The following is a 25,000-nucleotide window of genomic DNA, read 5'->3' as shown; positions in this document are numbered from 1 at the left end:
ATGCAGAAAACCTGGTAATTCCAAAGAGCGCATTGACTTTTTCTTGCCACTGTATAAATGGGGGGAAATTAATGTGGTTTTCATTAATAGCAAAGATACGGCGTGTAGTGCTTTTGTCCTGATCGCTGATGTTAGATGGGGGGGGAAATGTTGCACTTAACATGATTTCTGGCTCCCTGAGCAATTTAGTGTCAGATGTAGCTACATTTACCTCTAAAGTTCACTGACATTTCAGTTGTGATGGCAGCGTAGAGCGGGTGTCTCACCTCCCACACACTCGCAGGCATTGCTGAGAGCCAAACCAGCTCTGCCTTCATCTGGGTAGGTCAAGTGTCTGTGTGTGATTTTCTTTGATGCGCAGGTGGTCCAAGACTTAATGCCAAACTCATTAGATAGCAAGCTTTGGGAATCACCACCACAGGGGTCTGGGTGGGTACAAAATATTTTACTTAGGGTCCATGGTGGGTCATTTAACATGTTGGCTAGAAGGTGAGAAATGTCTCGCCAGGTTTTGTTTTGAATGATCTTTAGCCTTTTTAGAAATGTTATATATTTATGCCCTTTTTGAATAAATCATTACATTCTGCTTTGAAATCAGTTTGCAGTATGATGAGTTGCCCCGGACCATTATACGCAACCTGGTCCTCTAGGTCATACATTGTTGCGCTAAACATTGACGGCTTTCTGCTGTTCGCAGTGACATTGGAATCGGCCAATCTCAAGATGACAGCATTGTCGGACTCCGACAGACGAAGCACATGCCGGCTACGCTGCCCGTCAGTGGAACGCTGTCATCCAGCAATCCTGACTTACTGCAGTCCCACCATCGCATCCTGGACTTCAGCACCACCCCAGGTGAGACCCAACTCCCCGTGTGTCGCTGCCTGCACTTTCACTCGGTTCTGTTCACTTTATCACCGGGAAGTGACATTCCCGACGAGTTGTTGTTGCTGATCTGTTTTCATTAACAGCCACTGATTGCACGACTTGTCTTCCAAACAGCTGCTAACTTAAGCCTGTGTTTATTTTTCCACTTTTCAGGCTATTTTTGGAGCACCTAATGATAAGCCGCATGTGCCGTTAAAGGTGTTTTTGTTTTGCAGCTATGTTTGGTTATTAACACAGTAAGAATGAAACTTAACTGTAACAACACTATTCCAAACCATCACCCATATTTAATTTATGTTAAGAGTGGCTCATGCCATCTATTAGATTATCAGATTGAGTGCCTGTTTTGAGTTAAAACACCACTATTTTGAGATGCAAAGCAGCATTAAAAGCTAATGCTGGTTTTTTGAACTCCATTCTTTAAAGACTCTAGGATAAAAAAAAATTTCTGTGGTGACCCCAATAATTGATTACGGGTGAATAACAGCAATTATGCGCCTATGGCAACACTGCTGCCTTGATGATCAAGATTGACACACCATCAGAAAAATAAATGCTTTGGGATTTACTTAACCCATCCCACAAAGCTAAATCATCAATGTCTATTTTGTCCTGAAAATTTTGTGAATTTAAGAATGAAATTTGAGAAAAATAAAATAAAGTTTACAACTATACTGCTGAGAGAAATAGCTAATCTATAGGATTTGATTTAAAATGAGCTAAGAGTTCCACTTTAAAAGCTAACACAAAAAATGACTGGCTCAAGAGCACCACTGTGTGTTATCCCTCCAAACCCTCACTAAATAAATTCATTTCATTAAATATGCAGAATATATAGCAACTGTGTATGTATATATATATATATATATCTATCATATATGTCCAAAAAGGAAATACACTCATGGCACATTAATGTTTCATGCTGTATCCGAGACCCTTTATAAAGTCTAGGTTAGAGCCCGATACATTGATGTAATTTGTGAATAAAGATTGGATTTTTTTCCTGACTTGGAATTCCTGTTTAATTTCTTGGACTTTTGTATATCGGCTGAACAGCACCATCATTACCAGCGGATTATCTTGCATTAATAGAGGCTGAGTGCGTGACCGTATATCAATATTTTATGGAGTTTCTTACGTTAATATTCCGTTCCTTTTTGAGATTTCCTGCAATCTTTTGCTGATTTTCCAGAATCTAAGTTCCGCTGGTCCTTTGTATTTTATAACGTAACTAAAATATTGAGATGTACTGTGATATAACGGTGCCCAGAAAATAAATACGGCTTCCATGGACAGCTTTAAGCTAACTGGTATAACTCTTGTATTGAATGGTTTAATGTTCTGATGTATTCACTGGAATGGACTTTTTTATCTTGTAGATCTACCTGACCAGGTGCTGAGGGTTTTCAAAGCAGACCAGCAGAGCCGTTATATCATGATAAGCAAGGATACTACAGCTAAGGAGGTGGTCATTCAGGCCATCAGAGAGTTTGCACTAACCGCAGTCCCTGACGCGTACTCATTGTGTGAGGTGTCCGTCACTCCGGAAGGAGTCATCAAGCAGAGGCGGCTGCCCGATCAGCTCTCTAAACTGGCAGACCGAATACATCTCAGTGGCAGGTATTGTCACCACTAACAGAGGTCCTTTTAATAAGTAGAAAACAATGTATTAATCTAGTTGTATTTTTACATACGGCAGAGTTTAATCTTTAACAAAGTGTTACCTGCCCCAAAACACAAGCTATTTTCTTCTCTATTCTTTTTCTAATTCATATATTAGCACTCGCCAATGTCCCGTCCCATGGAATCCAGCAGCCCACCCAGGCCTCGATAACACTAAAACACAGAATCCTAAATCCATCTGTATTTAGGAAGCCGATCTAATGTTCTCAATCATGCTTTTATCCTTTACGTTAACGTATCACGCCGCTCATCCTCTCTTCTCTGGTGTTCTCCTTAGCAGGTAGCTGTATTGTAGTATTAATTGTATCGCTATAGAGGGACTGAGTGCTCTAGGTGCCGCCATAACCTTCATATTATGAGTGCTTAGACATTCTGTGAGGGGAGCAACCTTAGAAAACGAAAAAGACCTTAAGAATAACGACACTACAGACACAATGGCCAAATTACATCGATTGAAATTGTTGATAGCCTACTCAATGTTTCATTGAAAATACCTTTGATGATAGTATTGTAGGGTCTGCCCATCTAGTCTGACCCCATTTAGATTCATGATAGCTTCATGCCTGTCCCATGCATGTTTAAATTGCCGTACTGTATCAGCCTCTACCACTTCTGAATGTTATTTGTAGAAAGCAAGTAATTGAGCTTCCTAATTTGGAGTTTACTTTTATTATTATTATTATTATTATCGTTTGGGTTTGTTTGCTGAAAGGGAGAAAATAAAAGTTCATGTAATCATATAGTTAACTTAAGGCTTTTTTTCGGGGTGAGATGGAAACAATTCTTGACATTACAGTAACATTTGTTACAGATATTACCTGAAAAATAATATGGAAACTGAAACTCTGTGCTCAGACGAAGATGCCCAGGACCTCTTACGAGAGAGCCAGATTTCACTGCTGCAGCTGAGTACCATTGAAGTGGCAACGCAGCTCTCCATGAGGAACTTTGAGCTTTTTCGCAACATCGAACCGACAGAATATATCGATGACCTATTTAAGCTGAAATCAAAAACAGGCTGCACCAATCTGAAAAGCTTCGAAGACGTCATTAACCAGGAGACCTTCTGGGTGGCCTCAGAAATCCTCCGAGAAACCAACCAGATAAAACGGATGAAGATCATCAAGCATTTCATCAAAATAGCTCTGCATTGCAGAGAGTGCAAAAACTTCAACTCTATGTTTGCAATTATAAGGTAAACTGGATAGAAACCAACATTCTTCTTATAGTTATCTTACCCATTCTGCAAGTATATCAAAGTCTGCACCGGAATCCACACTATGAGATTGATCTTTAGTGCTGGGTAGCGGAACTTTGGAATATTAGCTTTTATTAAGGAAAAATCTAAGTATTAGAAGAGGTGACTTTACATATTGCTTTCTCTTCAATTATATTGTCAAGCAATTTAAAATGGATAAACAGAGTCTATCCATCTGCTTTAATCTAGTACTTAACGTTCCACTTTATAGCAACGCTATCATTAATTTAATTTGTGTTCATTTTTTATGATAATGATCATAGTAGATCATTTTTAACGATATGTTTTTTTCCAGTGGCTTAAATTTGGCACCCGTGTCAAGGCTCAGAACAACATGGGATAAGCTTCCTAGCAAGTATGAGAAGCTTTTCCAAGATCTCCAGGACCTCTTTGATCCTTCCAGGAACATGGCTAAATATCGCAATGTGCTTAACAGCCAGAATCTCCAGCCTCCTATCATTCCACTCTTTCCTGTTATCAAGAAGGACCTTACCTTCTTACATGAAGGTTAGTAAAAGACTGCTTATGAAGCGTTGTTTTTGTTATTTGTTGTAAGAATTCCGTAACATTGGGATTTCCACCTGTCCCACCAGGCAATGACTCCAAAGTGGACGGTTTAGTAAACTTCGAGAAGCTTAGGATGATTGCTAAAGAAATCCGTCACGTTGGCCGCATGGCTTCAGTGAATATGGATCCTGCTCTTATGTTCAGAACAAGGTGCGTTTATCTCCCCCCCTCCCCCCCTTATTTTTATCATTGTTTTTTTAGAAGCAGAATGCAGTCTGCAGCATTGCATGATTTTTGCAGTAGATTGCTGGGTTGTTTTTTTTTTTTACTTATAATTATGCACTTTTTTGTATTAATATGTAATGCATGGCATATCTGCTATGACATCATGTACACGACAAAGGATAGATGATTTGCTGTTTCTGGACTTAATCTTCTATTACCCCCTTGCTAGCTGTTTGTATAACCAGGTACCACCTGAAAATGTCACTTCTCTACCAGGCCTGATTGCTCACGCATGGCTGTTTACTTTAACAAGTGTTCATAAAAATTATATTTACTAATTTTGCACATTTGTATATAAAAATGACACACATTACTGTGTACTAGGCAACAGCTCTTTATTCCCCATGTAGCTACCAAATTGAAATTTAGAGCAGTGTGTGTCACAGGACCTTCAGCCCAATATTAAGCAGCCGAGTGGCTCAAAACATAAAACACCCATCTTCTATGTATACAATCCCTTCGTAGAGCCCTGTATGCTTTATTTCTGTCCTGTCAGTCTGAAGTGTGCATTTACAAATGCCTTGTCAAAACACTAAAACATTGCTTAAGGCGTAGCTGGCACCAAATATAAACTCAACCAGGTATTTAAAAAATAGACTGCCCGCATACTTAATATTTAACATTTAGCTGGAACATATGGCTGTTTTTAAGATATCTGCTATTAAAAATGATGAATACCAGCATGTCGTTCATCTCACCTTGACTGGTTGGGTGTCCAACTTTGTGTAACATGTTTGGTGACAGAAACAGGAAATAACAGGTGAGCTAAAAATCTATCATAGCAAACACCTTAAAAGCTGCCATATGATGTAATAAAGTATGTGGGCATTTCATTCTTTCGGGTTGATTGCATTTGTTTCTGGTGACGGGATCACGTTCACACTGCTTTTTGCCTGATTTGCAGAATGTCTTTGATAGGAATGTTGTAGCGTTGCCGTGTCCTGTGACGTTGTGTTGTGACTGCTAGTGCTTCTCATTGTGTGGACTTCTGGTATAGCTTGTCCTGAGGTCTGGTCCTTTCTTTCTGAGCTTGTGATCTTTCTTTCTCCCACTCTCTCTCTGTCTCTCTCTATACCCATGCTTCTGTCTTCATGGCTCTCACTTACAGGAAGAAGAAGTGGAGGAGTCTGGGGTAAGTTGGTTGGTAACCACGTTAGCTTCTGCCGCATTTCTCCATTCCACCCATTTGCATTTTTTTTCCTTTCTGTTGCTCTTGGCTTTTTGCTCCCTTTTTAACCCTCTTGCCAGGCAGACAACCCATGCCGTTATAATAAACCCATGCTAGAAACCTTCATAATAACGCTTATGACAAAATGCTGTGAATATATATCTATTATACCTTGGTAATAGATGCACAAGAACAGAGAATAAACACCATTAGCTTTTGCAATAAGGCATAGTTATTAATATGGAGCATACAATGCTTCTGTTTTCAAAACTACAAGGAAAATGGTGTGAAATATCATGAAAGCTGATGTTATTCCGATTGTCTGTTCGCCCTCATTCATAACTGATAATGGATCCATTTCTTTTGTTTCTCCCACAAACAAACATGTTGCATGATCAGCTTAGGTCTTTCCATTTACTAACTTGGCTATCCTGCTTACAAAACAATATGACGTTTCTGGCTCTGTCGGGTCTGCTAGGACGCATAGACGATTTTTGGCCATTGACAGTCATACCATTCAGGTTCTGCTGCTTAAGCTTCTTCCATGGGAATTTTAGTTAACTTCTTTGGGAAATATCATTTTCAGGTTTTCCCAATATTATTCTAATTGTATTACAATGCGGACACATGCAGGTTCCAAAAGACTTTTTTAATGTTCGGATGTACTAGGTCACCTCACTGTTTTGCTGTGAATATTCCTCATGAGCTCCGCAGTGGTTTAAAAAACTTCTCCAAAGAAAAGGATTTCCATAGTTGCCATTCATCCACATTGTTAGCTTACTGGAATGAGGGTTTTTGAGCATAAAATGTCTTTTATAGGAACCATGCATAATGGAATTTTTGAACTACACAGTCCTTCTTAAGAGTTTTTTGGTTGCTGTATCTTTAAGTTTGTTCTTGCTGTTCTGATTTCTTGTTTGCTTTCTTTTTAGATCTCTTAGCCAAGGCAGTACTAATGCAGCAGTACTTGATGTAGCGCAGACTGGCGGACACAAGAAGCGGGTACGCCGTAGCTCTTTCCTAAATGCCAAGAAGCTGTACGAAGACGCTCAGATGGCTCGCAAAGTCAAACAATATCTGGCTGATTTGGTTCTTGAAATGGATGAGGAGAACCTGCAGACACTTTCTCTTCAGTGTGAGCCTGCAACAAACACATGTAAGCACTTTGTACTACACGGAAGACAATTTCTTTTGTGTTTTGAGGTTTATAAAAGTTTAATACGATCCATTGCAGTCCTGCGCATTTTCTTTGTTGTATTTATCGTACCACTCTCTGGACTACACAGGTGCCTCATAAGATTTTAAAAAAATACTTATCTCTACAATTTATGTATTGAGAAAATTGTTTGTTCTTCAGTGCCAAAAACACCATGTGACAAGAGATCAGGGAAGGCAGACACATCACCAGTAGCACCGCGGGCAGCCACACAGCAGCAGAAGCAGCAGCAACCTCCACCCAAGGTGAACCAGGCATTGCAGGTGCCAGCTGTGTCCTTGTACCCTTCCCGAAAGAAAGTGCCAGTCAAGGATTTGCCACCTTTTGGTAAGTTCAAATCAAGTTTTGCTGGTTGAAGTCTGTTGTATCACAGTTTTATGCATTTGCATAAAAACAACTTTCTTATTCATTTTTTCTCAACTTCCCGGTCACATACAATGCTTTGTTCATGCCGTTCATAAAAGGTCATCTTAGAAGTGATACTTTGCATGGCTAGAGTGCGTTACGTATCATTGGACATTTATATTTGATTGTATATTTATCTTGAATTGATTGTGTTTGTCTTGACATAGGAATCAACTCACCGCAGGCGTTAAAGAAAATTCTTTCTTTATCGGAAGAAGGAAGTTTGGAAAGACACAGGAAGCCAGCAGATGACTCAATATCAAATGCCTCGTCACAACTTTCTTCACCGCCAACCTCGCCACAGAGCTCTCCAAGAAAAGGTGCAATGCAGAGACTGAAGGAACAAAGAGACATATTAACTACTTGGTTTTAGTAGCAGGCTTAGATCTGTAGTGCTCACAGGTGTATATGTTTTTCCGAATTTATTTTATTTTTTTTATCTTCAGCTACTCCTCTCCATCCATCCTAAATAGGCAAAATTGCTCTTATGCAAAGGCAGTTATTTGCAGTCTGATATGGCCTTACTTACAAAACAGGGAAAACATGAAATTGTTCACTTAATTTTGCCCTAATGTTACTCATGCTTCATATAGACGCCCTTTGCTTTGCTTCAGGACTTTGCGGCAGGCTGTGATAGTTAGTTTGAACTTATTCCATATTAATGGTGTTAACCCTCCAAGGGATGGTACGATGCAGCTGGTTTATATGTGTTTGCTTCTAAATACAGTTTTATATATTTTCTTTTATTATTTGTAGGTTATACTCTGGCAGCAAGTGGCACAGTTGACAATTTCTCGGATTCTGGACACAGTGAAATCTCCTCTCGTTCCAGCATAGTCAGTAACTCTTCCTTTGATTGTGTTCACCTACATGACGATCGGAGACAGAGGCATTCATTGAGCATTGTGGAAACTAACCTTGGTGTTGGGAGGACTGACCGCAGAGCCGTCCTAGAAGCAGATCACCAGTGCTGCATAGGGTAGGCGCATGGACCTTTTTGCAACTGGACCTTTATGTGTAAATGTGCATGTCCCTCCTCATCCACCCTTCACAATGTAGAACAAATTATGTGACAAAGTTTCATTTCTGAACACCTGCTGATCTCCTTTCTGTGCAGTACAATACACGACGTTGGCTTTTATTTCCATTGTACTCACTGACTAGAGATTAACAACATTAATTGTAAGCTTACATTTTGTGCACAATTTTGACAATTATCCATTATTGTTCTAGCTCCTATGCACCTTTATCGGACACCAGAGGTTTGTACGCTGGTGCAATGGTTCTCTCCTCTCCCAGCATGGAAGAGCTGTCTCAGGATCAGGGCGATAGAGCGTCCCTGGATGCAGCTGATAGCGGCCGTGGCAGTTGGACCTCTTGCTCAAGTGGATCTCATGACAATATACAAACTATACCGCATCAGAGAAGTTGGGAGACGTTCCCTTTTGGTCATGTTCACTTTGACCACAGTGCCGATGGAGCAGGATTTTGGGCCTCAGGCAGTCACCCGGACCAGAGTATTTTTCCCGATCATAGCACAAAGTACAGCAGACACAGCCAGGGAAGAGAAGCATTAGAACAAGCACAGTCCAGAGCAAGCTGGGCATCATCCACAGGATACTGGGGAGAAGACACCGAAGGGGACACCGGCACTATCAAGAGAAGGGGTGGAAAAGATGTCACCCTTGATGCTGACACCAGCAGTATAACATCTGTGACTTCAGATGAATCCAAGGGGGTGGCTATACCCTCACATATTACTGTAACCTCCAGCTCTGCAAAGGGTCTGATTGGTAAGAGATGTTTGAAATATGTTTTGATTTTGTGAATTGACAGCTTCTCAATCTTTGATATAAATTGTTAAACTGATATGTTTGTGTATATGTATGTATGTATGTATGTATGTAGGTATGTATGTATATGTATACATTCAGTATTCAGTATTGGCGTTCACCAAATAACCTAATAACACAGTGTGATATACTGTTATACCTGTTTTTTTTTTTATTTAGTTTCTTTTTCTTTTGTGACAATAATTGTCTCTTATGGTAGTGTATTGTGTTACCACAGCAAGAAAAGATGGTCGATACCGGGAGCCCCCACCAACACCTCCAGGCTATGTGGGAATTCCCATCGCTGACTTCGCAGAAGGACATGCACCACTTTCCAGGAAGCCTCCAGACTACAACATGGCATTACAGCGTTCCAGAATGATGGCTCGGAGGAGTGAAAGTGAAGGAGCCCCGGCAACCTCTCCACCATCTCACAGTCAGCCTTGCACGAGGCCAGTAAATAAACCCCAGTGGCATAAACCAAACGAGACGGACCCACGATTAGCAGTGTACCAGACACAAGGGGTTCCAGCAAAGGACGATGGTAAATACCTTGAGCAATAATTCTAACTTCAACCAATAGTATTTTGTCAGTTATAGTACATACCGAAACTTCACATTGCATACATCTGCTCTATCTCATTTATAATAAACAAAAAAGTTTGAGAAACAAGATAAACAACAATGCCTTCCCTACAAGATCCAAACTCACACATTCACTCATTTTAGTACCATCTAAAAGTTTAAGAGAGATTCACAATGGAAGAGAATGCCCTTTATTACAATAATTTAGTTTTTAAACATATATTAATTATTCCCAGCAATAGGGCACATTCTTGTTTTTCAAAATGGTCTGCCTGAATTAAATTATATCAAAGAAAAAAATGGCTATTTGCTGTACTATGAGATGAGTTTTATTAGCTTTCTTTATCTAATTGGTTTTAATATGAAGCTTTTTTGTTAAGGTTCTGAACATTATCATAAAACTCAAAAATATTAGTATTCATTGTTTTTACGAATTTCCCATTTATAACCCTTTTTTTTCTTCTTCTCTCCAGCAGATGATGAGCAAGTATCTGCGGTGTAGGAATCCGAGCTCTTCCTGTTCCAGGCTGAGCCACCTTAAATGGAGAGCACAAGAGGATGCCCCCTACAACAGGAGTTTGTGGACCTTCTCCTTCTCTGCCTTAAAGCAGCAACAGGCATCTTCTACCCTCTTTGCCTCTCTCCCTGGCATGTGAAATACTGTGAAGAAATCACCCTGGCACTTTTTATACCCTCTTCCTCAAACTGTGTTGCTTGAAATCCACAGTGCAGCGACCCTGATCTGATGGTGGCTGGCTGACACCTCGCACAGTATCATTCCAGACTTTTCCAAACATCACATCAGCCATGATATCTGCTGGTTGCACCACTTCATGCCTGGAAGGGTGTTTTTAGCTTCTTTTTAATCATATCCCTAGCATTTGTCCATCACTTGATTACATTTGGGCAAGCTAGTCTCGTGCTTCAATTTTAACATCAGCCGTGAATCATCTCATCAGCACGGTTATTATTAGTTTTGTCTGTTTACAATGTTGTTTAAGTTACAATCCAAACCAGTTAGTGTGGGAGGCCTTGTAGTGTTGTAGGTACCTCCTGCAGTTAAATAAAGTACAGAGAGCTTGTGTGTTACATCAGGATAAATACAGTGTTATTTCACAACTAAGTTATGATAATTATTTTTTTTATGTTTATAGAGATTTTTAATTGAGAAATGAACTGGATATCATTGAAATGATGGCAGCTTTGGGACACTTAATTCTACTCTGTTAATGCCGACTAAATTACTCGTCATTCCCCACAAAACAAAAACCCAACAAACCCTCGGCCACCATTGACATTTTGTTTAGGCCATCGCTTTGGACGCAACATATTTCTGGAAATACAGACTGTTCTTTGCTGTTGTGTGGACACTGCACTTGTAGAGAAGGCCAATGTGTAGCATTCACCTGCTCACAGCTGCTACGTATCACTTTCAGGACTGTCCCTACCATTTGCACAGACTCCGGATAAGTGAAGGCTGCCGATCCGAGTAATACTCCTGCGTGAGGAATTTGTGGTCTTGGATTTTTGTGCTTTTTTTGTGTTATAATTATTTTTTATTTCCATTGGCGTTCAGCTGATCATATTGATCAGTGGGTAACTCACACATATATATATATATATATATATATATATATTATGTATATATATACAACTTTAAGAAGAAAAAGAAAATAAGAAAGCAAAATGCAGTGGTTTTTCACTGTGAAACACAATGTCAGTGCTTTATTTAATTATACTCTCTATCCAGTTATCATAGCTTTTGTCTATCTTGCTTATATATCACATTGTCAATTATGCCTATGTAATTTTTCATGTAATACACATTATATGCCAGCTTTATTATGTAGGCAATGGACCTCGTGCATATAGGCAGACAGACGTTCGGCTCGATCACACATTGCACAAACGTTCTAAGCATTATGTAACTGTAGGATATAGGACTGCTAATATCACTTCGCTCTGTGATGTCCAGTGCAGAATGTACAACTAACTGGTGATTTTCTCATACTTTTGATACTACTTGTACCTGTATGTCTTTTAGAAAGACATTGGTAGAGTCTGTATCCCTTTTGTATTTTTAATACAATAATTGTACATATTGGTTATATTTTTGTTGAAAATGTTAGAAATGTACTATGTTAATGCTTCTACCTCCAGTTTGTATGAAGCTGGAGTACAAATAAATATGACAAGCTATTTGATGGTACAGTCATACTCATACTTTTGAATGACAACTGTTATGGCAAGGCAGCCTGATTATCCAAAATGGCATACACCGTAAAGATGGCCATACAGCCAATCTGGTTCACCTGCAGAGAACACTGAGCATGACATCACTTATATTACATCACTTATAGTCACAATAGTTTAAAGCATGACCTTAACTTGTTGAAGTTGGCCTTAATATTTAGCATTTTGGTGAAGCCACTATTGGTTTGCTGCTGTTATGGTCACTGTTCCGCCAATGCTCCTTTACTTGAATATTCAGCACAAGCTCCATATAATTAGTTATCACCAATTCCAGACAAGTGTCTTTTCTAGTTGGTGTCTCTACTAATTGTGACATAAAGCAGTTGTTTCATTTGTTTCCCTTTGCTGAACTACTTGGCTCGGTATTCCAGTCAGTCTCTGGGTAATTAAAATCTCCCATGAATAAATTGTGACCCATATATGCCATTGTTTAAGTTTTGCGATAAAGGTTGATGTTCCCCATATGTAGAGAGGTAAAGAGAAATATACTTTCTACAGGGATAAATCACACATTGATAACAGGCATCACCTACTAATCAAAGTTAATACATTTATTTCCTCCTGGGGATAGCCCTGAAAATGGTTAATGGGACATACTGGTCCTGTAAACATTTAACCTTTATAGGCCTTAAGGCGGGCAATACCTATCCTAAAATGCCGATCTCTTTAGGCAGATCTATCTTAAGCCTGTTCGATGTTTGGAACCAGGTCAAACCAGGTATATTACCTTTGTCTAAAAAAAATTTCATTTTTGCAATTAGTACGAGCTTCATGAAATTTCATCCCTACTAGATACTCCACGATCCACTATAAGTGGTATTATTGGAAAGTGGGAGCGTTTAGGAACAGCAGCAAGACCACGTAAAATCACTGAGCGCTAAGGTGCGTGGTGCGGGAAAGTCGCCAGCGTTCTACTGATTCCATAACTGAAGAGTTCCAAACTTCCACTGGCATTAATAGCAGCACAAAAACCGTGGTGGGAGCTTCATGGAATGGGTTTCCATGGCCAAGCAGCTGCCTGCAAGCCTCACATCACCAAGTTAAATGCCAGGCGTCAAATGTTGGTGCTATATAAATAAAAGATAATATAAAAACTGGAACAGAGAGTGCGTTCCTGACCTCACAAATGCTCTACTAGATGAATGGGCAGAAATTCCCACAGAAACTCTCCAAAATCTTGTGGAAGACCTTCCTGGAAGATTGAAGTGGGGGTGGGGTGGGGGGCAACTACATATGAATGCAATGTCATGAAAGACCCTGTTGGTGTAATGGTCAGGTGTCCCAATACTTTTGTCCGTATGGTGACCTGAGACTAGCCACAGCATGGAAAGCCATCTTACAAATTTGAATTGATGGAACTCAATTGATGGAAAAACAACATTTCTTACAGCCTTGTAGTGTAATACTATTGACTCAGAGGTGAAATAACCAATCAAATACACTTCTTGGCATGGTTACCAATTACTTTTAGGGAAAACCCCTATAAGCCTTCCCTTCTAAACCTTTCAAGGGAAAGGGTTAATTCCTGAACTTGATGGAAAAACACCCCTGATAGCTTTAGAGCACTAGAGACACTGTTTATAATCTATGATATTTGAAGGGAATTCATTTTTTTTCTCTTACCATACCGATTTTATTGACTTTAATTATTAAAAGTTATGTAAGTAACATTGTTATGCTTTGCAATGCCCTTGCCTGTCCCACACCGAAGAAGATAATTTCCTCGGACTGAATTAAATCCCTTACATTGTAAATGATGTGGATATTAGTGATAGGTAACACATGCTATATAATGTGTGTATATATATATATATATATATATATATATATATATATATATATATATATACACACACATATATATAGGCCACTAATAAGTACATGCAATTAGATCCCTGTCTGCTTAGGGGCGGAAGAGAAGAGGATACTACAAGCAATGTCAACAAAATATTCTTTGACTTCACACAACTCACGTGTATAGAAATGTTGGCCAATTAGCGCACCTCAATGTAAAATATTTGTTCACAGAGTACTTTAATATGCATTCCCGTTAGCGGGTATGTCTCAGAAATATTTACTCCCAAGTCCATCATTTGTGTTGTCTAGTGTAATGCAGCTATTGGTTTATCCATTCAATTATTTTAACATCCAAGCAAGTGTTAAACACTATTAACTCAACTATGTCTCTTTTTTAACTGAGAAAACTGAACAGAAGTAATTATTTAGGCAGTCCCCTAGATCTTTATCCGTGTCTCACATCTGAGGGCACCGGGTCTGGCAAAAGTCTCAGTGTAGGTACCGGTTCACGATCAGAATCCTATATGGGGCAGGCAGGTGTAGGTACACCTGGATGCAGATGGCAGATGTCTGCTGCAGGGTCCGCTTTCTTCTTAGGTACTATCGACGGGAACTGGCAGACAGACTGAGACTGGCAGATGAGGTCAGGTAAGCCAAGTTCATACACAAATCAATAATTGGGGTACACTGGGACAAGACAGGCATAAACTGAGAACAGGCCAAGGTCAATAATTAGATGATCATCAAGTTAAACGGTGTGCCAAATCAGGAGACAGGAACATAAACACAGTCCAGCGGAAAGAGATCAGAAAACAGAATACACCGAATACAAGCTGTAGGTCAAGGAAATGCAACCCTTCAGCACTTTACTTGCCTGAGGGGTCTCAGGTGTGTCACCAACCAGTGATAAACTGGACAGGGGCATAGGGGAGACAGGAATACCAGCAACCACAGAGCCTTCTGGGGGTGAGACTGATAGGTCCGTGGTCTGCCATGCTAAGGCTCGTGATTCCTGACACTTTATATAACTCCCTTCATTTGTCTTTAGTGTAATTATTCCTTGTTCACAATTTCTCATTTCACATCTTGGCACATCTTGTGTTTCACCTTCTTAAGGGTAGCTTTGTACATGATATCAAGTTCCTCATTCTAAGTCTGCTTATATGTCTCAAAATATTCGCCACTTCTGCAGAATGCAATAGTTTCCTTTTTCTTTTACAACCATGAGAGGCTAACCTACTTGTTTTTCCATTTTTTCCCCCCACTTTTAATGTGCTGCAACTCAACCTCTACACGCTGGAGCTAAAATACTCCCCTACAGTGACTTCTGAAATCAAGTCTATATTTTTAAATACTACATTCAGCACAACTTTTCTTGTTTGCTCTTCTACATATTGCATAAGACACAGTCCCTGTAAAGAATTTAGCTGACCCAGCCACCCAGGGGCATAACTAGAAACCAGCGACAATAGCCCTGCCCCCCCAACAGCTGGTATGTACAATCATTACCCCCAAACAACTTCTCTGCCTCTTCCCAACAAACACTCTGGCATATGTATGCAGACACGCTTACACAAATTACACACACTCATCACTAACACATACATTCACACACAATTACACATCCATGCTCTCTCACACACACACACACACACACACACACACACACACAATTACATATCCATGCTCTCACATACACACACACAAATACATATCCATGCTCTCACATACACACACACAAATACATATCCATGCTCTCACATACACACACACAATTACACATCCATGCTCTCACACACACACACAATTACATATCCATGCTCTCACATACACACACACACAATTACACATCCATACTCTCACATACACACACACAATTACACATCCATGCTCTCACATACACACACACACACACACACAATTACATATCCATGCTCTCACATACACACACACACACACAATTACATATCCATGCTCTCACATACACACACACAATTACATATCCATGCTCTCACATACACACACACACAATTACATATCCATGCTCTCACATACACACACACAATTACACATCCATGCTCTCACATATACACACACACACACACAATTACATATCCATGCACTCACATACACACACAATTACACATCCATGCTCTCACATACACACACACACACAAATACATATCCATGCTCTCACATACACACACACAATTAAACATCCATGCTCTCACATACACACACACAATTGCATATCCATGCTAACAATCATACATACATACATACAAACAAACATTCCTGCCCCTGCTTACCTTTCACCGCTTCTGTAGCTTTTTGTCCGGCCGCAGGGGCTGCACTGGACCCCCTAGAGGCACGAGCCCTGTCGCAGCTGCGACTCCTGTTGTTGCATCAGGGCAACTGCCTGTTTTTTCAGTCTACATCCCGGAAATGAATGCACCTATAATGATAACCTCATCTTGTAATTTACATCTTAGTTACTTTGTCAGCTAGCAGGTGATGAAATGCTTCTGCTTGTCCAGGAGGTCTCTTTATCCCACTTATAGAGCAACCATTTTGTGTCCAAATTCCGGTTACCCAACCTGTCTGCGGGCTTTCCTCCATACCTTGATTAAAAGGTTTGGCCTTACTTGGAGGGAAAGCGACCAAGCTTGTTTCCTTATGATGTATTAATAAAATATAATAAAAATGTATTGTGAAACTGATGTGTTACATTATTTAATTCATTCGGAAAACTTTGTGAACACATTTATTACAGTTACAAGGAATCGGTAGGTGGTAGTCTAAGGTGACATTTAAACACAAAGGAGACCAATTAAGTCTTTACCTGAAGGTGTACAATAAGTTACATTACATTTCATTTTAGTAGCAGCAGATTGAGTTGTGATGTTAAAAATGAGAGGTGAAAACAACATTAAAATTGATAATAAAATTAACACACCTGACAGCATCCTCGTACGAAGAAGAGAACCCTCGCCATTGAAGGGTTACAATGTAAGGAGGGTGTGTGGGAATGAGGATCTGATTATAGTAAAGGTCATGTGGATAATCAGTGGCGTTGAGATCTCAAATGTGGGGAGAGCTGCTAGTTTCTTGCAGAATGTAGGCTATGCGGGTGAGGAAGAACGACGATTGTATGCTTCTCTCAACAAGTTGGGTTTTTATCTTGGGATACCAGCACAGTTTTTGTAGTCTTGATATTGTTAGGTGACACAGATTACACTTTAGTGAAACCAAAAGCATCCCATTGGGTATATTGGGTATCCAATGTCTCACCTGCTTCAGCTGCTATTAAATGGTCCACAATTACTTGATACAATGAATGAGTCATCCTAATCAACTTCTGCAATGGCACAACCTTTATTCTGTCAATAAATACGGTGAAAAGGCATCAGTGTGTGCGGCATCCAGTCATTCAGTAGCAGTTGTTTGATAAATGCAAGATGAAGGTATTTGTTTTCTGTTGCATATACATAATTGAAAATAGGTTGTTATAAGCATAACTGCTAAGCATGATACAATATTACCATGTTACTTACTGCTTTTGAATGCTATATATATTTTTTGATCCTTAATGAATTATTTTCTTTCTTAGTTGATTATTCACTTTTATCTCCCGCACATAAAACTAGTATTGTTGGCACACTTGTTTGTTCTAACATCATGTAAACAACGCCTGGTTAAAAGAATTTAACTATATGATTCTTTAAAAAAAAAAAATATTGAAATAAAAAGAAAACAGAAAGAAAAGGATATCTATACCCTAACTGTATTATACTATTTGCTGTGTCTATATTTTGTCTTTCAGAGATATCTTGCTCAAGAATCTACCAAAGATACAGACATATATACATATATACAAAGGTTCTGTAATATTTTGATTCATAATAGATTTGTACCAAGCGCACTTTTTCACTTTTATATGTATTAGTTGTTGCATTATAAACAAAAAAGAGACTCTGGGGACATCTAGTGTTTGTTAATTGCTACTACAATATTTCTAGGACTTATTTAGGCTGATAGTAATGAGAATGCTATTTTTTTGTTAACAATCATGTGTAAAGGCAATCAGATCTAAGCAAAATCAAAAGTGTTTACATATGAACTTTTCACATTTAGAATGAGTGAACATTGGCCCACAAACAAGAGTCACTGTAGTGAAACATAGAGGCATGGTTGCATCTTTTTAAGGCCCACTCCCATTTGGTATGTTAAGCAAATAGATCTTAATAAATCTAATACATTCTTCTAAAGTCCAAGGAGACACGGGAAACCTTCAGAAACCTTTCTGTTTCTGCAGCAACAGACTATAAGTGTCTGTGACCGATCAGCGGTCAGCTCCATGGAGCAGGCATCCAATATAACTGCTCACTACCATGGTCACAATGATGCCATGCAAACAGGGCCGGCCCAAGACAAAATGTCACCTGGGGCGAAGTTTAAAATCCCACCCCCCCATTATCTACCCTTACTCTCCCTCCCTGCCGCCCCCCCCCATTATCTACCCTTTCTCCACACCCCTTGTACTTACCTTTCAGCAGTCCTGCGGTGAGTCTCCCTGCTCGGTCTCGTTGCCGGCTTGTAATGCTCAGCACCGGAAATTACGTCATCTTCCGAGAGAGAGGGGCACCGAGCGGGTACTGACAATTTGTTAAACGAAAACCGCTCGGCGCCCCTCTCTCTCTCTCTCTTCCGCTTTAAAAAAAAAAAAAAGCGCTTGGGACGGCAAAGTTCCGCCCGTCCAAAAGTGCCGCCTGGAGCAGTTGCCCCACTCGGCTCCATTGTCGGGCCAGCCCTGCATGCAAAGTCTTAAATCACCATCATGCTGCCAACTTGTCTAATCTGAGAGTTCAGTGCTGTGACATCTAAAATGAACCAAATCTATAATAAAAGCAACATAAAATAATAAAAAACACATTTTCATAAAATATTTGCATATTTTTTTTTTATAGTGATGATCTTTTTGGACCACAACTCCTACCATGTTCAGCCAGCATGCTGATGATAGCAATAGGAGTTGAAGCCCACAAAACAGGTGTGACAAGGGTGGCGTAGAAAACCACACTGTAGCTTTCAGGCAGGTCTAGGAATGGATCCTCGCTGCAGAAACTGGAGAAGACTCCCCTAGCGGTCGACAGAAAGCTCAGGTACCGATGAAGCAGGATCAGGTATGCGGGTACACCAAGGGCAATGGAGACGCTCGGCAGAGGGCAGAAGAATCAGAAACAAAAAGCACATGTTAGGCAAAAGAGCAGTCGGGGTCACATAACACAGTTCAGGGCAGGCGGCCAACAGCGATGGTCAGGAAACAAGCATAATTTAATATCGAAAGGTTCAGAGTTTGACACAATGCTAGTAAAATACAGAGGCACTATCACAGGCAATGTTAGAATACAAACTGAGGGTTTAAATATCCCTCCAAGCTTCTAGACCCTCCTACCCATCTAATTAGTAGGTGGGGGAAATAGATAAACGTCTCTTTAATAATTTACATGTCGTCATGACGCACGCCCTGCTCTGATCTATCCATCCTTGCAGGATCCTAGATCTTGCATCTAGAAGCTGGGAGGACCTGCCGCCTGCTCTGGCTAAACGGACGAGCGGGGGGCTGAACGTGGGGACTGCGTCTCAGCTACCCTGCACGAGGGAGCACCGGAACCCCGCTAACCATAACACACACTTTTGGGGTTATCAATGAGACCTAAGCCTCTGATGTAACAGATTTTGCTTCTGCATGTGACTGCATGAAACAAAAACTATTCTTACTGTATAATATGTTATTTTATGGAGAGTCAAACAATTTTTAACACTGTAAAATAGGGATATGAAAACTGTTTTCTTCATTGTCTTCATTATCTTATCATAAAGGGAGTCTCCATGATCCTATACATTTTTTGGCAAATGCATGGGGGGATCCTGCCATATTCATTTGCCCTTTCAGCCTCGCCCAGCTATTTTGGCCAAATACTTACCTCCAGTCTGCCCCGGTGTCTTCTTGTCTTCTTGGCGAACACTGTGGACGGGGGTTAGTTAAGACCCCTGGGCATATATATGCCAAATGCTTCCATTGATTAAATTTTTTTTCATTTTGAAGAATGCATATTAAAGTATACAGAGTATTTCAATAAGCATTCTTCTTTAATGGACATATATATATATAGGTAGCTATAGTCTTTAGATCCGTATCTAAATCCAGTGGTGCCAATTTGTATATCTGAACACCAAATTCACATTTCTCAGATCCATGAACTCTTGGTGACAATATCATTGTTAAATATAGTAGAAGACATCATCCCATCCAGGATTGCAATCATAAGTGTCTCTAATAGTCACCAGAAGTAATTACTATTAAATACCTGATTCCTGTATAACCATGGAGAAATTTAATATAATCACCATTATTGCTAAAGCTCCAGACTGGTAATTAAAGATTATACAGAGTTTCTTTATAACTGAATTAATCCCTTATTCATGTTCCAAGATAATGTGCAAAAATTCCCTATAAAGTGACAAGAACAGAAGGACCCTTTATCACGGATACATAGCTAACCCAGTCTCCGTTTTATCCTCACAATCTGCTGAATTATATCAGGCCCACTTATGCTGGCTGTATTAGTATCATGGGGCAGAAGCAGTTGGCTGTTATCATAATTACAGATTTAATATGTCAAGGAATCATTTGAAACCTGTTTCAAATATTTTCAGTTCAACTCGACTGACACAGCAGCATATATGCCAAAGTAATAAAAATTAAAATCAATGTCCTTTGGGAAAAACCAAACCAATATAATTTAATGTTACACAATTACAAAGATCTGTTTCAGGAAAATGATGGCATTTCAGGGTTTTCCCTAAAATAACATTATCTGCAATCTGCTTACAAGAGCTACAAGGATGTTTCTAGGTTGTGAAGCACTAAGTGAATTTGTCATTTACATCCAGATTTTGTATTTAGGTTGCCATGGTTGAATATATGAACTCATGTTATTCCTGCTCAATGGATGACACAATTTCTCAGAATAAGTGTAGTTTTGAACCACAATTGATTTCTATAAAAATAACAGAATGACGACTTTTATTTCTTTAAAACGAATCAGCAATTTTACCAGCTGAAGAGGATCACCCTCAAATTTAAATGTCTATTTAGAAACATAGAAAGTGATGGCAGATAAGAACCAGTAGGCCCATCCAGTCTGAGCTAAGTGGGTCATGCCGCTTGCGATACAAAGTGGTGGGCTTCACCAGTTTGTGGTACGCATTAAATTACTGCTCTTCCCGTAAAAGTATTAAAGTGAGATATTTAAAAGAGGGGACTATTTTTTTCTTGTCCGTTGAGATATATAAAAGTATAATTAAGATGACATATTAATTGCTACAATGTAGAATGGGTATATTGAACATGGAATAAACAACACCAATTAGGTTTAATTTACATTTTTTCACATCATCTGTCTGCAATGTAGCTTTTTTTTTTTGTACCTTTGTGTGTGTGTGTGTGTGTGTATATATATATATATATATATATATATATATATATATATATATATATATTGTGACAGAAAGCAGGGGATGATAATGGAAGGAGTGTATATATCCCCTTATATTTTGCAGGGTGGTTACCCACAATAGGTTTTCTAGCCCCAGGGAAATGTACTGTTAATATTGGACTTATTAACGTCTGTTGTTATTTGTGTGTTTTGGGTCCCTGGGGTGGAGCATTTGGAGAGTAGGGCGGGCCAGTGCTCCACTCCACAGTTTATGAGCAGCCGAAGACCAGCAGGTGGGAATCCAGTCCGGAGATTATCGGATACTCTCCTAGTACTCACCTGGTTCCACTAATTAATGGGAGAGGCAGTTAAGTAGCCTCCTGGTCTCAGTGCAGAGGAGAGATCATTTGGCTCCCTGAGAGAGAGGGAGAGAGCTACCAAAAACACTGACTGCTGCTATTATTGCATATACTCTGTTGTTTTGTTTGTTGGGAACGGATAAGCCGTCCAACTGTAGTTAGGTTGGAGAACCGTGTATTAGTTAGTGCTCACAAGAGCAAGGTTTTTGTTTTGATTTGTTTATTTTTCCTGTTATGCCTGTGACGAAAAATAAAAAACAGGCCCAGCCTTTTATTTTACCCTCCTCGTGTCTGAGCCGTCTCTGCAGCCTGGAAGACTGTGTGTAGGTGAAGATTCCCGGACAGAGTACCAGAGTGAAGGGGTATTCTGTCACAATATATATATAAATATATATATATATATATATATATATATATATATATATATATATATGAGGCTCCTGACACTAGTACACCACAACTCACTGTATAATGATGTGAGTTGGTGAGTTGTGGTGTACCACTATCAGGAGCCTCATATATATATATATATATATATATATATATATATATATATATATATATATATATATATATATATATATATATATATATATATATATATATATATATATATATATATACACATACACACACATATATATATATATATACATCTTCTATTTCTCACTCTTATATATATATATATATATACAGCATGACTCCTATCATTATGCAGTGATCCAGACACAGATGGTGGTAAAGCATAACTTCCACCACCATAAACTCTTGCCCACTTTTACTCATGTTTTCTCACACTCTCACTATCTCACTTTTATGCTCTCACTATCACACACTCACTTACTTTTATGCTCTCTCACATTCGTACTTATGCTTGGTCAAGCTTTCTCACACTCTCACGTCCCTTTACACTCACACTCACTCTCATTCTTTCACTCTCTCACACACTCTTACTCATGCTTTCTCACATTTTTTTTCACACTCTCACGTAGTTTCACTCTTAATCACTTGCCCTTTCTCTTTCAATATCTCTCTACCTTCTTCTCCAACCACTTTGCGTCTCTGTTTGTTTTCTCACAGCTCTTTTGTTGTCTTGCCTCTTTTCTCGCTCCCGTGCCACCCTCAAAAATAATTGCTTTGCATTGCCATTTTACCTATGCCGGTATCAGCTTCAAAGGAATGATTACCAGCTGTGCAGGAAGAATACCGGCCGGCTAGCAACTCTACCAGCCATCACACCTCACACCCATCTTCTATTTCCCACTCTTATACTCTTTTCCTTTGTTTTTGTTCTGACTCTTTGCTCTTCTGTCTCTTTTTTCTAACCATCATATACCGTATTGGCTCGGATATAGGCCGCACCCTAAAAGTTTGGTGCTTTTTTAAAGAAAACGTTTTTTTAATAGATATGCTGCCACTCTGTCCTCCCCCCCCAAGATATGCTGCCACTGTCCCCCCCCCCACGACTTACCAGAGCAGACTCCCGGGTGTCTTGCGGGACCGGCGGGGGACATCTACGCAATACAACTTCCGGTGCCGGCACTCAGCGGATGTGCCGGCACCGGAAGTTGTATACGCGTATTGCGTAGATGTCCCCCACCGGCCCCGCAAGACACCCGGGAGTCTGCTCTGGGGGCAGAGGTAAAACGCATCGTGCGGGCATTCACCGGCTGCGGCGATGCACGTAAACGACCTCCGCTGCCGGCACGTCTGCACGATGTGCTTTAACAGATTGTTAAAGCACATCGTGCAGACGTGCCGGCGCTTAGACAATTTCCCGTGGTGGCACTCCCCTCGTGGAAAGTGCTGGCAGGGGTGGCTGTCTGAGCGTATCGGAGAGTAGGATACAGGTCCCCTGCACCTCTGCGTGGGATCTGTATCCTAACCCTGCTGCCTGCCCGGCACCCGGAACTGCATGTCCTGGGCGTCGGGCGCGAGACCCCGAATATAGGCCGCACCCCCACTTTAAAGACTTAAAGTGGGGGGAAAAAGTGCAGCCTATATTCGGGCCAATACCGTATTTTCTTTTTCTTTTTTTTGTGTTTCTTTTCATCTCTCTCTTTCTGTCTTTTTTAATTTCTTCCTCTTTCTTGTTCCCTTTTTTTGTTTCTTTTTTTATTCTCTCTATTTTTATTCTCTCCTCCCCTTACCTCTTTCTTTCTCTCCTTCTTGGTTTACCACTTTCTTCTCTTTCTTTCTTCCTTCATTAATTACGTTTATTTGCACAGGTATACCATTCAAGTGAAAAGCAGCTAGAATCACATAATAGATGTCAATTTTGGATATGACTAATTAAACAATCATTAATTCCTCTGAAAAATCACTGAATTCTGCAAATGTCATGTAGTTTCCTGTGCAAACGTTGACATGTTATATATTAAAGAAACACACATACATATAAAGAAGCTGTACATATACAGCTGCTGGGTATAAAGTGCTGACACTAGACTTCCAGATAAAAATATTATCACTTATAAGATCACAAGTAAAAGTATTAATGCTAGTAGCCATATTATGACAAGTCAAATGCCCACGTTCCAAGGAAATATTTTTTATATTCTTTGGAATTCATGAAAGTCCTTAGCATAAGAACACAATACTAAATAAGGAGTTAAATATACACACCCCTGATGAAGATACAGGCATCTTAAAAGGGAAAAGATACTCATGATTTTTTTTAAGGGGAAAACAGAAAAAGCTATGTGCAAAATCATAGGAATTTGGTTCAATCAGATACAAAATATAAACCTCAAATTAATAAATTATATAATACAAAAACTCAATCACAGTTAAATTCATCATATCCTAATTACAATCACAGATTGTATAGATTTAATAATACTAATTAATGCAAATTATCTTTCCAATATCAAACAGAGTCAGCTTAATACATTATATGTAATTTCCAACACGATTAATAAACATTAATTCATTAGATAAAACATGATTAAAGGATTAAAATGATTTTCTGAGAGGAGGGAGATCAAAAATTAATGAGAACCAATCTACAAAAAACATGTTGCTTTATATTATTTTTGTTATATCCGTATTTGTATTATCATAAGTGTAATTGCTCTCAAGCCTTAGTATAGTCTTGTATTTTATACAACAATAAAAATGTACTAAAAAAAGCGAGGAAGGTATTTTTCTTGGAGAAAGACCCAGTTTAGGTCCCACTGAAGATGGACAAACTGAAAGGGGTAAGACTCATTGACGTTTTTAAAAATCAGCTTTTCATACACCAATACCAGACCCACTTTTT

General features: G+C 39.4%; 1 protein-coding gene across 3 annotated transcripts in view; it reads left to right on the top strand.

The window, feature by feature from the left end:
• The window catches only part of LOC149279409 (rap guanine nucleotide exchange factor 2-like), a 138,123-nt gene extending 127,794 nt beyond the window's left edge, over positions 1 to 10,329 (top strand). For 2 of the 3 annotated variants that reach the window (XM_089501231.1, XM_089501229.1), the window contains 13 exons: positions 698 to 855; positions 2,268 to 2,508; positions 3,383 to 3,766; positions 4,125 to 4,336; positions 4,423 to 4,546; positions 5,730 to 5,753; positions 6,722 to 6,945; positions 7,147 to 7,332; positions 7,578 to 7,730; positions 8,167 to 8,389; positions 8,644 to 9,203; positions 9,481 to 9,786; positions 10,304 to 10,329. In XM_089501231.1, the coding sequence (XP_089357357.1) occupies positions 698 to 855; positions 2,268 to 2,508; positions 3,383 to 3,766; positions 4,125 to 4,336; positions 4,423 to 4,546; positions 5,730 to 5,753; positions 6,722 to 6,945; positions 7,147 to 7,332; positions 7,578 to 7,730; positions 8,167 to 8,389; positions 8,644 to 9,203; positions 9,481 to 9,786; positions 10,304 to 10,329 (2,821 nt within the window). Of the gene's footprint in view, positions 1 to 697; positions 856 to 2,267; positions 2,509 to 3,382; positions 3,767 to 4,124; positions 4,337 to 4,422; positions 4,547 to 5,729; positions 5,754 to 6,721; positions 6,946 to 7,146; positions 7,333 to 7,577; positions 7,731 to 8,166; positions 8,390 to 8,643; positions 9,204 to 9,480; positions 9,787 to 10,300 lie in introns of all 3 variants that reach the window. The other variant, XM_089501230.1, reaches the window with a different exon arrangement.
• The last annotated feature ends 14,671 nt before the right edge of the window (positions 10,330 to 25,000 follow it).

Source organism: Sceloporus occidentalis, unplaced genomic scaffold (assembly GCF_023333645.1).
Source record: "Sceloporus occidentalis isolate IW3139 unplaced genomic scaffold, rSceOcc1.0.p SCAF_167, whole genome shotgun sequence".
NCBI lineage: Eukaryota > Metazoa > Chordata > Lepidosauria > Squamata > Phrynosomatidae > Sceloporus > Sceloporus occidentalis.
The sequence above is the reverse complement of the archived record's forward strand: the minus strand, read 5'-3'. Positions and strand labels throughout refer to the sequence as shown.